At 44.6% G+C, this 14563-nt stretch overlaps 1 protein-coding gene across 3 annotated transcripts; it reads right to left on the bottom strand.

Moving 5' to 3' along the window:
- Window positions 1-655: 655 nt before the first annotated feature.
- Window positions 656-12963, bottom strand: Tmem219 (transmembrane protein 219). Of its 3 annotated transcripts, none has more exons than XM_032892609.1 (6): window positions 12866-12963; window positions 11686-11884; window positions 11387-11576; window positions 6070-6296; window positions 3277-3446; window positions 656-751 (listed from the first exon to the last, which is right to left on the bottom strand). In XM_032892609.1, the coding sequence occupies exons 2-5, from the start codon at window positions 11848-11850 to the stop codon at window positions 3309-3311; spliced, it is 720 nt and encodes a 239-aa protein (XP_032748500.1). In that variant the 5' UTR covers window positions 11851-11884; window positions 12866-12963; the 3' UTR covers window positions 656-751; window positions 3277-3308. The 3 variants fall into 3 exon arrangements, with proteins under 3 accessions (XP_032748500.1, XP_032748502.1, XP_032748501.1); XM_032892611.1 differs by having other exon boundaries at window positions 11686-11887; window positions 12866-12937; XM_032892610.1 differs by lacking the exon at window positions 12866-12963 and having other exon boundaries at window positions 11686-12853.
- Window positions 12964-14563: the final 1600 nt, after the last annotated feature.

Below are 14563 nucleotides of genomic sequence, written 5' to 3'. Positions count from 1 at the left end.
GACATCCAAAGATTTTGAGTTCCAGGCCAGGGGGTGGGGCTCACGCTTTTCATCCCAGTCTCTTGAGAGGTAAAGGCAGGCAGATCTCTGAATTTGAGACCAGCCTGGTCTACACAGTGAGTTCCAGGCCAGCTAGGGCTAGATAGTGAGACAAAACAAAACAAGGCTGGGGATACTGTTCAGTGGTCAAGTGCTTGTCTAGTGTATGTGAAGCTCTGCATTCAATCCATGGTGCCACAAAAGGTACAGGACCAAAACAGCTGAGCAGGCAAACCAGGTGCTTGCCATGGAAAGGCTGGCAAACTGTGTTCAATTCCTGAACCCATGCGAAGTTTGAAGAAGAGAATATGATTGTTCTGGGACCCCCATGAACATGCCATGGCACATGCATATATCATGAGCATGTGCTCACTCAATAAGAAAAGAAAAATCCCCAGGGAGTGGTGCCACATGACTTTTATCCCAGCACTTAGGGGACAGAGGCGAGAGGATCTCTGAGTTCTAGGTCAGCTTGGTCTGCAGAGTGAGTTCCAGGACAGCCAGGGCTACACAGAGAAACTGTCTCAAACAAAACAAAACAAAAAATCTTTTACCTCAACAAGGAAGTCCCCAGTGGGTTTTTTAAATCCAATCCCAATAAGTACCTTACACAATAGTAGTCAAAAGCCATTTATTTTCCCACAGTCCAGTTCTTCATTTTTCTAATAGGTCTTCTAAACTCAGAAGTAGGCCCCAAGAACTGGATCTGTACCTGGAGAAAAGGAAGAAAGGGAAACAGGTAAGGAAGTCCCTGGATGAATTTCTGCACGAGTGCAGAAATTACAGAGGAAGCGATATCTAGAGATAGGTTCTGGCACTCAATCCCACGAGGGTAGCCTTGGAACTCTAGGATCAACCAGAGGCCAAAAAGCTAGAAGCCTTTTCCCACTCCTGATTGAATGGGTTCCATTGTTTCCTATTCTAAGAAGATGGGTGGTGAGGCCTGGCCAAAAGGAAAATTAACAATGTTCTCTTGAACTCCAGTTCCTCTGGGCTGGATTCATTCCACAGTTTAGGCTGTTTTGACTTCTCCCACAGTGATCTCCTAGTGCACAGAGGCCAGCAGAACCTGGGGAAGGCTTAGGAGCTAGACGTATAGCATACAGCTTTCAAATGGGGTAAAACCCATCCAGCAAGGTGAAGAGCTTTTTGGATTGATTTTTTTTTCAATCAGTGAAAGGTTAGGCTGACAACTTGAGTTTGAATCCCAGGATACAAAGGATGAAAAGAGAGAATGACCTCCAAACATGTGCCGTTCCATAAACACGAATACATGACTCCCCCTTAAATAAATAAACATAAAAAATAATAATTTTGCAAATGTAAAAATTAATAATTTTGCCAGGGATAGTGGTGCATGCCTTTAATTCCAGCACTTAGGAAACAGAGGCAGGTGGGACTTTGGGGCCAGTCTGGCTTACACAGCAAGCTTCAGGCCAGCCTGGGCTACACAATGAGATCTGGTCTCAGAATGAATAAGTAAATATTAAATAAGCTTCAGGAGAAAAAATGAAGACTCCATATTTAGGGCAAATCATGGCAACTGAGCTCCCCTGATTCATCATGGCTGACATGTGGTTATGTGAAGTTCAGCTCCGAATCTGACAATCCTAACACTACTTGGAAGACATTAGTCACAGAAGATATGTATGAAAGTGTGTCTAATTACAAAATAAGGCTCTGTGTGTTGTTACATGTCTTTAATCACAACATTTGGGAGGCAGAGGTAGGTGGAGGCCAGCCTGGTCTACACAGTGTGTCAGGTCACTGGAGCTACAAATGAGACCGTGTTTCAAAACAAACAAAAAAGTAAGAAGAGGTCTTGGTGGTTTGGTGGTTAAGAGCACTTACTGCTCTGGAAGAGAATTAGAGTTTGATTTCCAGCAACCACATCTGGCAGCTTAAAACCACTACCTCTAACTCCAGCACCAAGGAATCCACCGCCCTCTTCTGGCTTCCTTGGGCACTGTGCACTATGATGTACATAAACTCATGCAGGTACACACATATACACATAAATAAAAATAAACCTAAAGAAATGTAAAGGTGGGGCATTAGGGGGTTAAAAATAAAAATATAAACAAATAAAATCAAATAATATCCATGCTTGGGAAAAGCTTCCATTTCAATAATCACACCTCCAATAGACTTCATTGACTTTGACCCTGACAGTCACAAATCACACAGTTGCCACTGGACAGGATAAAGCAAGACAACAGCTTATAGGGAGAGCGAGTGCTGTCAGGGGATATGGAGAGAGCAGCCTTTCCTTTCCTTTTCTTTCTTTTGTCCTCTTCCTCCTCCTCCTTCTTCCTCTTCTTCTTTTTATTTATTTATTTTTTTTGGTTCTTTTTTTTTATTTTTATTTTTTAAAGATTTATTTATTTCATGTGAGTACACTGTAGCTGTCTTCAGACACACCAGAAGAGGGCATCAGATCTCATTTCAGGTGGTTGTGAGCCACTATGCGGTGGTCACTGGGAACTGAACTCAGAACCTCTGGAAGAGCAGTCAGTGCTCTTAACCACTGAGCCATCTCTCCAGCCTTTCCTCTTCTTATTGTTGTTGTTGTTCTCCTCCTCCTCTTCCTCCTCCTCCTTTTTTTTTTTTCCTTTTTTCCGAGACAGAGTTTCTCTGTGTAGCCCTGACTGTCCTGGAATTTGCTCTGCAGACCAGGACAGAACTCAGAGAGATCCAAATGCCTCTGCTTCCTCAGTTCTGGATCAAAGGTGTGTGCCCCCTTAGCACAGCTTAGGGGAGGCATCTGAATTGCTGATACAGTGTTTTTCTGTCTGGGTGGATTTACAAGCATACACTTTATAATAATTTGCCAAATTGTACTTTTATGGTTTTTCTTTTTACATGAAAGTTATTTAGTTTATAGTAAAAATAGGGCCAGCAAGATATCTCAGCAGGTAAAGGTTCTTGCCATGAAAGCGAGTTTGGTGACCTGAGTCCCATTCTCCCGGCCCTACATAAATGTGGAGGTGAGAATCAACTCCATCAAGTGGCTCTCTGACCACACGTGCACACCATGGCACATGGGTGAACACGTACACAGAGAATAATAAAAGTACTCTGTTTACAGAGAAAACTGTTCCCAGTTCCGTAAGGACACAGCTGAATAGGGCTCTCAGGAACTCAAAGGAAGCTGTATTTGAGGATGAAGTCTAAGGATCTGCTTTGCCAGGTTACAGCTGCTGTCTCTCCCCCACCCTAATTCCCACAGAACCTCACCTGACAGCAGAGTAAGGCACAGTCCGTCAACCTCAAAGCCGTGCCCTAGACCAGTGGAACTCGGGACGTGGATGGAAGCACGCTGCAGTGGCACAGCAGAGAAAACCACAGAGCAGAACCAGGAAAGAGCCCAAGACCAGCAGTCTACTGCCACACAGAGCTAGCTCCTCCTAGTGGTGGGGACAGAGAGGGAAAAGGGAAATAATAACAGTAGAGAGGCTTGGGAAGCTTTGGAAGATAGCTTGCCCCATACCATGAAAACCAGAGACAGGTCTCCATGAGGCAGAGTTCTCTTAACACCTAGGGGCAGCTACAGGTCAGGTGACAGATAACATTGGTCCAGATGCTTGCCAATCTGCTTCCTTTAAGATTTACTTATTTATTATTATATATAAGTACACTGTGGCTGTCTTCAGACATACCAGAAGAGAGCATCAGATCTCTTTTTTTCTTTTTTTTTTTTTTTCTTCGGAGCTGGGGACCGAACCCAGGGCCTTGCGCTTGCTAGGCAAGCGCTCTACCACTGAGCTAAATCCCCAACCCTGAGAGCATCAGATCTCATGACAGATGATTGTGAGCCACCATGTGGTTGCTGGGATTTGAACTCAGGACCTCTAGAAGAACAGTCAATGCTCTTAACCACTGAGCCATCTCTCCAGCCCCCAAACTGCTTTCTTGCCCAATCATCAACTGAACTCTCACTGAGTCCCCAGGAGTCACTATTCTCCACATTTCACGTTTTCCTTCCTTTCTTTCTTCCTTCCTCCCTTCCTACAGACCTCCCTCCCTCCCTTCCTTAACGAGGTCTTTTATTCCTCAGGCTAGTCTCAAACTCTCATGTTCCTTCTGCCTTGAGCCTTCTGAGTGCTTCAGTAACAGGTGTTTACCATCACACCCAAATGTAGATGTTTTCAAAATATTTTTATATCTATATTTGTACATGGGTGTGTTTGTCTCCACATGTATCTGTGCACCACCTGTATACAGTGCCTGCAGAATCCAGAAAGGGGCTTCAGATCTCCTAGGACTGATGTAACAAATAGTTGTAAGTCACTATATGGGTACTGAGAAATGAACCCAAGTCTTCCGGTGGAGCAGTCTTTGCACTTAACCACTGAGTCATTTCTCCAGCCATAAAACTCTGGTTGCCACCAAATGCCTTTACTTGCTTAAGCCATCTTGACAGCCTTGCACATCTTAAAGACTATGCAAATAGAGCCAAATTCTGCTTCCCCTTTAATTTTGGTTTGCCAAGATAGGGTTTCTCTGTGTAGCCTTGGTTGTCCTGGAACTCTGTAGACTAAGTAAGCCTAGAACTCAAGAGATCCACCTGCCTCTGCCTCCCGTGTGCTGGGATTATAGACATTATGGTGGTTTGAACATCCATGGCCCATAGCAGAGTGGCACTGTTAGAAGGTGTGGCCTTGTTGGAGGAAGTGTGTCACTGTGAGGGTGGGCCTTGAGGTCTCACATACATGCTCAAGTTTGGCCACAGTCAGTCCGTTCCTGGCTGCCTTCTGATCAAGATGCAGTACTCTCAGCTCCTGCCTGGACTCTATCATTGCTTCCTGGCACGATAAAGGATTGAACCTCTGAACCTGTAAGCCAGCCCCAATTAAATGTTGTCCTAAGAGTTGCCTTAGTCATGGTGTCTGCTCACAGCAATGGACTAAGAAAGCATGCACCACTACCCCCTGGCAACAAATGGACCTTTTTAATATGAGGGCTGAGTATGTAGCAACCCTTTACCCATGCTCCTCTGCCCTCCTGAGAGCTGCTTTCTCTTCCCTAAGGGCTCTAGATGGCTCCCACTTGAGTGTTAAACTGTAGCACAGAACTGGCTCTGAGATTGAGATTTCTCCTGCTCCCTCCCACATCATCCCTAAACACCTCCTGTGAATCCCAAAAGTGTGAGCTGCACTCATTTCCTCCTTGAAGGATCATCTTCCCAGGGAAAGGAGGCTGGACTGCCTGCCACCTTAACTGCCTCTTAACTAGCTGTGTGCCTTTAGGCAATTCATTCCCTCTCTAAGCCTCTTTCCTCATCTGCAAAATGGGATCACAGTACCTGTCTCACAGGACTATCAAGATCAAATGATACAATACTTTGTACTTTGAGACAATACAAATAAATACTTTTGTATACTATAAGTGACTATAATCTGACTCTTTCTTACTTGAAATGTTAAGTTAGGGCTAACTGCTCCTTGCTTTATATCTGTGTAACACTCTGCTCATGTCTCTATTACAATAACTTCCTCATCCTGCCTCTAATGGCACTTCGGAATCTCTTTTGTTTGTTATTGTTTTGGTTTTTGAGACAGGATCATAATAGCCCTGGCTATCCTGGAGCCCCCTACATAAGCCAGGCTGGTCTCCAAGTGAGCAAACAGCAAATGGCTGTCTGATCAAATCTGTTTTGCATCAGGTACTGTGCTTCGTACTTTACAGTCATTCTTATTCAATCTCAGTTACAGGAATTTGTAGGTTATATCACATTTTGTCTTTTACAGAAGATTCCATGCTTGCTCTAAACATCACTGCCTATAACCTAAGGCAGGGTTATCAGAAACTGTTCTTGTTTATGCTTCTTTTTTAATACATGGTTCTTATAAGGCCCAGGCTGACCTTGAACTTTCAATTCTCCAGCCTCAGACTCTATGGTACCAGGATTGTAAAAGAGCATGGCTCCATACCAGACCAAGCCCATTCCTTCTCGACTTGTGAAGTGGCCTCTTCACCCTTTCAGGCAGTCCTCCACATAAAACCTTGAGGATCAACTGATGTACTTACTGAGGTCAGCAGCTTGGTGAGCACAAAGCGTTCGTGGCTCCAGACTATGACACACTCCTCACCCATCATTGGGCTCAGGGTAGCATTTCCAGCTCCCTCTTCTGAGCAGGATATAGGTGGTTGGCTAGAGGGCAGAATTTTTGGAATACCACTAAAATACAGGCAGGTCCCTGGAGTCCTTCCTGCGGCCACTCTGGCTGTGACAAGGACAGACTCTCCGGCAATCTCTGCAAGAGGCACAAGACACAAAGTGGAAAACAACAGAGTGAGAGACTGGAAAGATGGCCAACAGCAAAGAGCATTGGCTGTTCTTCCAGAGGACCAGAGCATGCACATCTAGAGGTTTCTAACTGCCTGAGACTCCAGCTTCAAGGGATCTGATCCCCTCTTAAGGCCTCCTCTGGTACACACACACACACACACACACACACACACACACACACACACACACACACACACCCTGCATTCACAGATATATGCACATGCCCAAACCAAACCAAGTGTGATGGCACATACCTTGAATGCCAGCACTCAGAAGGCAGAGGCAGGCAGATCTCTGAGTCTGAGACCAGCCTGGTCAAAAGAGTGAGTTCCAGGACAGCCAGGGCTACAGAGAGAAACCCTGTCTCAGAGGGAAAAAAGAAAGAAAAGAAAGAAAAGTAAAAAAAGAAAGAAATTAACTTGTCCAAAGAAATCAGTTATTCATTGGACACCAAAAGTCATTAAAAGTTCATAGTCTGTTTCAAATTGCTGGAGAAGGGGCTAGAGATATGGCTCAGTGGGTTAAGACCACTGATTGCTCTTCCAGAGGACCCAGGTTCAATTCCCAGCACCCACAATGACAGCTAACAACTGTCTGTAACTCCAAGATCTGATAATCTCACACAGATCTGCAGGCATAATACCAATACATATAAAAATAACACTGAAAACAAAATAAATAAATAAATAAATTAACAGACAATGGATGGCTTGCTTGGTAAGTACCTTTGGGGTGATTCTCCGTGCAAAAACCACAAAGCTAGCCTGTCATGTCACTGTCAGTAACTCAGATATACTAAAGAACATACAAACCAGGAAGAGCTTTCAGAAAGGATTAAAGAAAATACAGGTTATATTTCAATTTCAAAGTGCTGAAGTGGGCTGGAATGGCTTGGCAGTTAAGAGCACTGACTACTCTTCCAGAGGTCCTGAATTCAATTCCCAGCAACCACATGGTGGCTTACAACCATCTGTAATGGGATCCAATGTCCTCTTCTGGTGTGTCTTTAGACAGCAACAGTGTACCATACATGAAATAAGTAAATCTTTAAAAATAAAAAAGTGTTAAAGACATTTCTATGAAAGACACAAACTCAAAAGTTTTTTGTTTGTTTGGAGCCCAGAGTAACATAGAAACCATTATCTACCTATCTACCTATGTGACCTCGACCTCCAACTATTAGGATTATAGACATGAGCCACCATGTTCAACTTCTAGCATCCATTTCAAACTGTTGGGGAGCTGACTTTTTTTTTTTTGTTCATTGCTATATAGTCTGAATTTCGAAATGTTTCAGGATGCAGCTCAGTTGACAGAATGCATGTGGACCACAAACCAGCATGAATTAAGAGTGAATGGTGGGTTGGGGATTTAGCTCAGTGGTAGATTACTTGCCTAGCAAGCGCAAGGCCCTGGGTTCGGTCCCCAGCTCCGAAAAAAAGAAAAAGAAAAAAAAAAAAGAGTGAATGGTACCACACACTTGTACTTCCAACACTGGGGAGGTGGCGGCAGGAGACTGATGGTGCAGGGATTTTGAGTAATACAGTGAGTTTGGGCCAACTTTGGCTAAATGAGACCCTGTCACAAACTAAGAAACAGCAAAATCAAATGTACAGTAGTAAAAACAGAAGAAAGGGGACAAGCAAGATGGTTCACCCAGGAAAAGTCCTTGCTGAACAAGCCTGAAGCCTGTTAACACTTGGTATCCAGAAGCCAGGCAAAGGTGTAAGAAGAGAGCCAACTACACCAAGCTTTTCTCTCACTACCCATCCCCACACCAATTAGAAAACAAAAACAAGGGTTGGGGATTTAGCTCAGTGGTAGAGCGCTTGCCTAGGAAGCACAAGGCCCTGGGTTCGATCCCCAGCTCCGAAAAAAAGAACCAAGAAAAGAAAAACAAAAAAAAAGCCCCATAAAACTGCACGTATGCTAACAGTGAGGGGTGTAGCTCGATAGCATGTATGAGACCCTTGGGCTCATTCTTAAGCACCAGTAAAAGAAAAAACCAAAACAACATAGTCTAAAATGTTTGCTTGGGGGCTAGAGATGGCTCAGTGGTCAGGAGCACTCACCGCTCTTCTGAAGGTCCTGAGTTTAATTCCCAGCATCCACAGGGCAGCTCACAACCACCTAATCCCATCTTCTGGTGTGCAGAGTACACGCAGCCAAAATACTTATATATGTAAAATACATAAATCAGTAAATCTTTGAAAAAGTTGGTGCTGACTTTATCAAATACAAAAAATTAGGAAACAAGAATGTTAATTGCTTGAGAAAACATTAAAAATGATGGCCTAATCACTTATGGATGAATTACAGCCATTAAGATAATAGGCCACATATGGAAAGCTATATGTGTCTAAGTAAAAAAGAAAAATAATTTCAGGGGTTGGGGATTTAGCTCAGTGGTAGAGCGCTTGTTTAGCAAGCGCAAGGCCCTGGGTTCAATCCTCAGCTCCAAAAAAAAAAAAAAAGAAAAGAAAAGAAAATACGATTTCATATATATTATAATCACAACTGAAAGAATGCACAAGAATATTTCCATAGATAATTTGTCCTTTACTCACTGCCCAGTGGACTTATGGGCCAGATATTATATTGTTAATCCCAGACAGTGAATAGCCCTCTTAGGTCACAAAAGTTTTATCTAAATTTTCTTCTCCTTATCTTCTCCAATTTTCTTTCTTTTTGTTTTTGTTTTGTTTTAAGGCAGGTCTCATTGTGTAGCTCTGTCTGCTCTTAACTTACTATGTAGTCCAGATTGTCCTCAAACCTGTGCTTCTTTCTGCCTTAGCTTCTCCAGTGCTGGGCTTCAGGTAGGCACCATGACGCCTTACTTACATCCTTCCCATGAGCCACTTCCTAGTGTCCCCTGAACCACCAATCCTACTCCTCTCTTGGTTAGACTAGTTTTCCCAATGAACTAGATAAAGTCTAACCACTTCGAGTTGCACACAAAATCAATCTCTCTCTCTCTCTCTCTCTCTCTCTCTCTCTCTCTCTCTCTCTCTCTTTCTTTCTTCCATTGGTTTTTTGAAACAGAAACCTTCTGTAGTCCTGGCTGTCCTGGAACTCACTTTGACAATCAGGCTGGCTTCAAAATCAGAAATCCACCTGCCTCTGTCTCCTGAGTGCTGGGACTAAAGGCATGGGCCACCACTGCCCAGCTCATACAAAATCTTTTATTGGATGTCATCAATTGCAGCTCATACCTAGAAGGAGTGAACCAATGTCTGTGATTGGTCTCTGACCTCCACAAGTATGCTGTGGAGGTCATACACACATGAACAGACACTAGTAACTAAATAAGTGTAACTAACTAATGAAAAGACCATCCATGGGGTTGGGGATTTAGCTCAGTGGTAGAGCGCTTGCCTAGAAAGCGCAAGGCCCTGGGTTCGGTCCTCAGCTCCGAAAAAAAGAAAGAAAGAAAAAAAAAAATCCATGCATTGCTGCTTCCTGCTTTGGACTATTTCCCCACTCAGCATTTCTTCACTACCCAATCAACACTGAGCCTGGGAAGGTCCTAAACATGACATCACAGTTCCCTCCTGGCTACAGGCCTTTGTGCCTGCTGCTCCCTTTGCCTGGAGTGGTTAAGCATTCTAAAAACTTAGCTTAGATGCTGTATCCTTACTTTTCACATTGACTGACTCTTTTATTCTTGTTAGATAGACTGTCAGCAACCTAAGGAAAGGCCAAGGGACTAGAAAAATCGCTACCAGAACCACAGTGAAATAAATAGGGATTCTCTGTGATTAGAGTAGGGCGTGAAAATGAGAGAGAAGATACTGATGAGGAGAGAGTGGTGGTGCACATTCAGGGCAGAGGCGAGAGGGTCTCTGTAAGTTCAAAACCAGCCTGCTACATAGTGAGTTCTAGGATAACCAGAATTACATGGAAAGACCCTGTCTCAAAAAAACAAAAACAAACAAAATAAAGTGCTAGTGAGAATAGAAGACAATGTAAAGCCCCAGTTGTGACTATAAAACTCAGTTTGGAGTTTCTCCAAAACACTTACCGTGGAGCTATTCTATATTCCATGAGTGACTGTATTCTCAATAGTACTAAAATGCACGCCCACACAGAGACTAGTGTTAAGAACAGCATAATTTCCTTTTGGGTTTCTTTTCCTCTTTAGGGAGACAGGGTCTCATTATGTAGCCTTGGCTGGCCTGGAGCTCAATATGTAAATAAGGCTACCTTGTGGAGATCTGCCCACCTCGGCCTCCCCAGTGCTGGGATTAAAGGTATGCAGCACCAGACCAGGCTGAAACAGCATAATTTCTAATCACCCAAAGTGAAATCCAACTAAATGTCAACCCAATGGTAAGCAGATACATAAAAATATGGAATACTCATCCAAGAATATTATTCAACAATAAAAAGAACTGAAATAATGCTGCTTCATGATAAACGTTAAAAAGCTTATCGCAAGTCAAAGAAGCCTGTCACAAAGGATGGCATACTGTAGCAATGTCCAGAACAGGCAAACCACCAGAGATAGAAAGCAGACTTGTAAAGGCCTGGCAACCTGGAATATAATGTATTTGTGGAACTCAGGGTAGTTTCACAGCTGGGTAAACAGACTAAAAGTAACTTAGTTATATGTTTTCAATGAGTGAAATATATGGTGAGATGTGACTGATATTTTAATACTGTCATATATTTTGGAGGTGGTTTCAGATCTTGCTGTGTAGTCCTAGATGACCTGAACTCGCTATATAACCCAGGAATGTTGGCGCGCTGCACACTCTCTTCAGATCTACCCAGCTCTCTATACATAGTGGGGCAGGGCATTTGCTTTTGAACCTAAGGCCTCTTGGTACATTTTAGGACAGAACTGAAGAAACTTGGAACTGGAACAGCAAAGCCAAAACACAAAACCTCGACTGTAGACAGCATGACTGCAAGTATCTCATCCTATCTAATCTGTGTCATAGCAAAAGTCATTAAAGTATACGATGTGTCCAAGGTCACCAATCAGATGAAGTCAGAGGTCAGGCCCAACCCTAACTGTCCTGACACTGGACCACCATATTCCCCAGATCTCACCTTTAAATCCTATCTGACTACCAGGGATCATGGCTTGGAATGTTTGGGTTTTGTTTCTGTCTGGATCACCTCCGAAGTTCAAAGTGGTCAGTAAGCCGACGACGTGAGGCCCTTGCCACTTCCCTGTGACTGTCTCATTCATGGGGCACAGACTTAGCTGGCCAAAAGATCTCAAGAAGGTAACCCAATCCTGTGTACAAAAAGGAGAATGACAGAGAGGTGAGGTGAGCAGCAAAGGCGAGTATGTGCCACGGGGTAGGTGGGTACGTACCAGAAGGGAGAGCACCCCGGGTACTTACCTGGGGAATGTCAGGGCTACGAAGGCCAGTTGTGTGGGTGAGGAGGAAGCCACCAAGGCCCAGACCTGAGAGGCCAAGGAGCAGCAGGATCAAAGTGGCACAGACCAAAGGTGGGTGATGAGCCAGACAGAGGTGCAAGTTGTGCCCTGCCTGGCAGCTGCCCATGGGGAGCAGAGGGGTCTGGGCCTCTGTGGAATGCCTGCTGGAGGACAGTAAGGAAGAACTGGACAAGAGCCTGCTGGTCAGAAGGCACTCACCCATGTTATGCAAAGGTAAGCTAAAGCTAGAAGACAATGAATTTGCTCAAGGCCACACAGAAAGTGGCAGAGCCAGGACCAAAATCCAAGACTCTATACTCCAAAAGTCCCCCTCCTTGCAGCACTAAAAAAGGCTTTCTTTCGTTTCTGAAATATCCAAAGGAGAAGCAGGGAAGAGCGTTCTGTACTAGCAAATGGGACATCGAATTCTCAGCTGGAGAAAGAGGAAGCAGTTCATCTGGGGTTAGGCTTTGGCAACCAAGACAGAATCCACACCGGAAGTGTCTGGGTTCAGAGTTCCTACTTTGGAGGTAAGCTAACTAGTCAGATAGGATGGGTGGTGCTAAGTGCAACCAAGCCAGCTGGTTGTCCGTGAGGTTAGGATGGCGAGAAAGGAAATTCTAAGAACACCAAATGAGGATTCGACTGGGCACCAGTTTGCTCGGAACTTGGCCACGCAGGAATTCAACAGACGTCCAGCTCTTTTCTTTTTATAGGTGTCATACTGATCCTTAAGACCAGAAGCCAGTAGAAGAAATACTGTAGCTCAGGGACTCTAATATATAAGTGGTCTAAAATCCGTCTTCAACTTCCGAGTACCCTATTCCAGGCAAGAAGCGATAGACTGATGAAAATATACATCTGGAAGGCAGGAGATCAGTATAAGGTGTGGGGGGAGAGCGTGGTAAAGTGTGGAAGCCACTGGGAAACACAGGTGTCACATATGCTCAGCCTCTACGTGGCCCCACGTCCCGGCATTTCTGCAAGGGGGAGGGTAGGAGGAGGGAGAGCAGAGCCTAAAGGGCAGTAGCGGCTGGTGCATCTGGGCCTCCCGTCCTCCCCAAAGCCCCCTCCAGAAATATCTCGACACCCGCATCCCTTCACCAGCGAGCGGCTTCAGTCCGTTCGCCACTAGCTCTCACCGCTTGCAGCCGGGCGGAGACCGGCGCCCCGTGACGTCATGGGCGGCGCGGCGGAGGGGTGGGACCCGCGCGCGCGCGCCCGCTACGGCCCCGCCCCAGTCTGTCCAGACGCGCATGCGGGGTGAACATGGGAGTGGAGAGACTTGCTGGCTACTCCCCGGCCTGAGTCAGGCCGAACCAAAAAAGAATTCACCCTAGGGGCCAAGTGGAGGAGGTAACTCGTGAGGAGGTGATAAAACTAGCAACGGGCGAAAGAGGTCGTGCTAGCCATTTTGGACATCTGAGAGTCTCCCTCCCGAGAGAGCACAGGAAGGTCAGAACCTCACCAAAGTCACTTTTCTGATGTTCGGGACCCACCGGTGCCATTCGCACTCCCCGGCCGCGCCCAGGTTTCCGGGAAGGTCTTGGGGTCCTCTGGGAAGTATGGGACTTTACTCCTCCTCGCTGAGAGTATTGTAGGTTCTGCTCTTCTCTGCCCTCTTAAATGCTTACGGTCTACACACCTTGCACTTGGCCTTTGGCTCCTAAGAGGTTCCTAAGTGCCTAGGACCCTAGAGTTGCAAGGTTGTTCAACCGGGAGCGTCTCTTCTCACTTTGTTAACCTTTTAGAGGGAATATGATCTTACCTGAAACAGCATAAGACACGGAGCCAGGAACTCAGGCGCATCCTCAGTCTGGCGGTGCTGTCCGGTAACCCCAGCACTCAAGAGATGGAGGCCTGAGCATCAGGAGTTCGAAGCCAGCCTGGGAGCCCTCCAAAACCAAGCAACAACAAAATGAATAAATCTAATTTTGCATAAGCCATAATAACCATGTTGACCTGGGGATAAGATTGTTCCCTTTAAAGGAGAACATTTGTTTTGGTTTGGGAGAGGGCGGGGTCTCACTGTGCAGATGACTGGAACTCACTTATGTACTCAGAAAGTGTCTTTGAACACAGACATTCACCATCCTCTGTCTCCTGTGTGCTGGGATTAAATATGTAAAACATGGTTCTCTAAAGAACATTTGTACCACTGGTTTTAGTTCAGAACAGTTCTCAAAAGATGTAAAAAAGAAAAAAAGAAAAACGAGGTAGGTATCATTCGTATCCATTAGTACAGCTACCAAGGAGAAATCAGAAAATAGCAAGTGTTGGTAAATACGTGGACAAATTGGAATTTCAGTTGAACATTGTTGGTAGGAAGATAAAATGGTATAACTTATAGGAAAAAATCTGGCTTTTCCTAAAAAGGAAAAACAACAAAAATAGCATTATGATGTGGTTATAATTCCACTTCTGGATATAAAATTATTCCCCAAATTTGAAACAATGTCTTCGTGAGACATTTGTATACCCATATTCCTAGCAAAATTATTCATAAGAGCCAAAAGTGGCAACATCCCTAGAATGGCTAATCCAAATGTGGTCCACTCCACAGATGAGGGAATATTATTCAACTTTGAAGAGGAAGGGGCGCCATATACAGTGTTGCATGCCTGTGATCCAAGCATCCGTGAAGTAGAGGCAGCAGGACAAGGAATTTAAAGGACATCAACTTTGGTTACATATTAAGGCATTTTATGCTGAGTGAAATATAAAATGCATGTCACCAAAAGACAACAGCAAATGGTTCCAAGTATATGAAACAGATACGACAATAGCATATGATCCCTCATATAGGAGATGCATGAGGTAAAAAGCATATGATTCCACCA

The sequence above is a fragment of the Rattus rattus genome, chromosome 2, assembly GCF_011064425.1.
Source record: "Rattus rattus isolate New Zealand chromosome 2, Rrattus_CSIRO_v1, whole genome shotgun sequence".
NCBI lineage: Eukaryota > Metazoa > Chordata > Mammalia > Rodentia > Muridae > Rattus > Rattus rattus.
This window is presented reverse-complemented; position numbering and strand designations above follow the sequence as displayed.

Coding starts and splice junctions, on each gene's coding strand:
- Tmem219 (XM_032892610.1), bottom strand. CDS start 11,946: ATGGGTGAGTGCCTTCTGACCAGCAGGCTCTTGTCCAGTTCTTCCTTA. Junction 11,577..11,685: donor GTAGCCCTGACATTCCCCAG/GTAAGTACCCGG, acceptor TTTTGTACACAG/GATTGGGTTACCTTCTTGAG. Junction 6,297..11,386: donor TAGTCAGATAGGATTTAAAG/GTGAGATCTGGG, acceptor TGCCTCTTGCAG/AGATTGCCGGAGAGTCTGTC.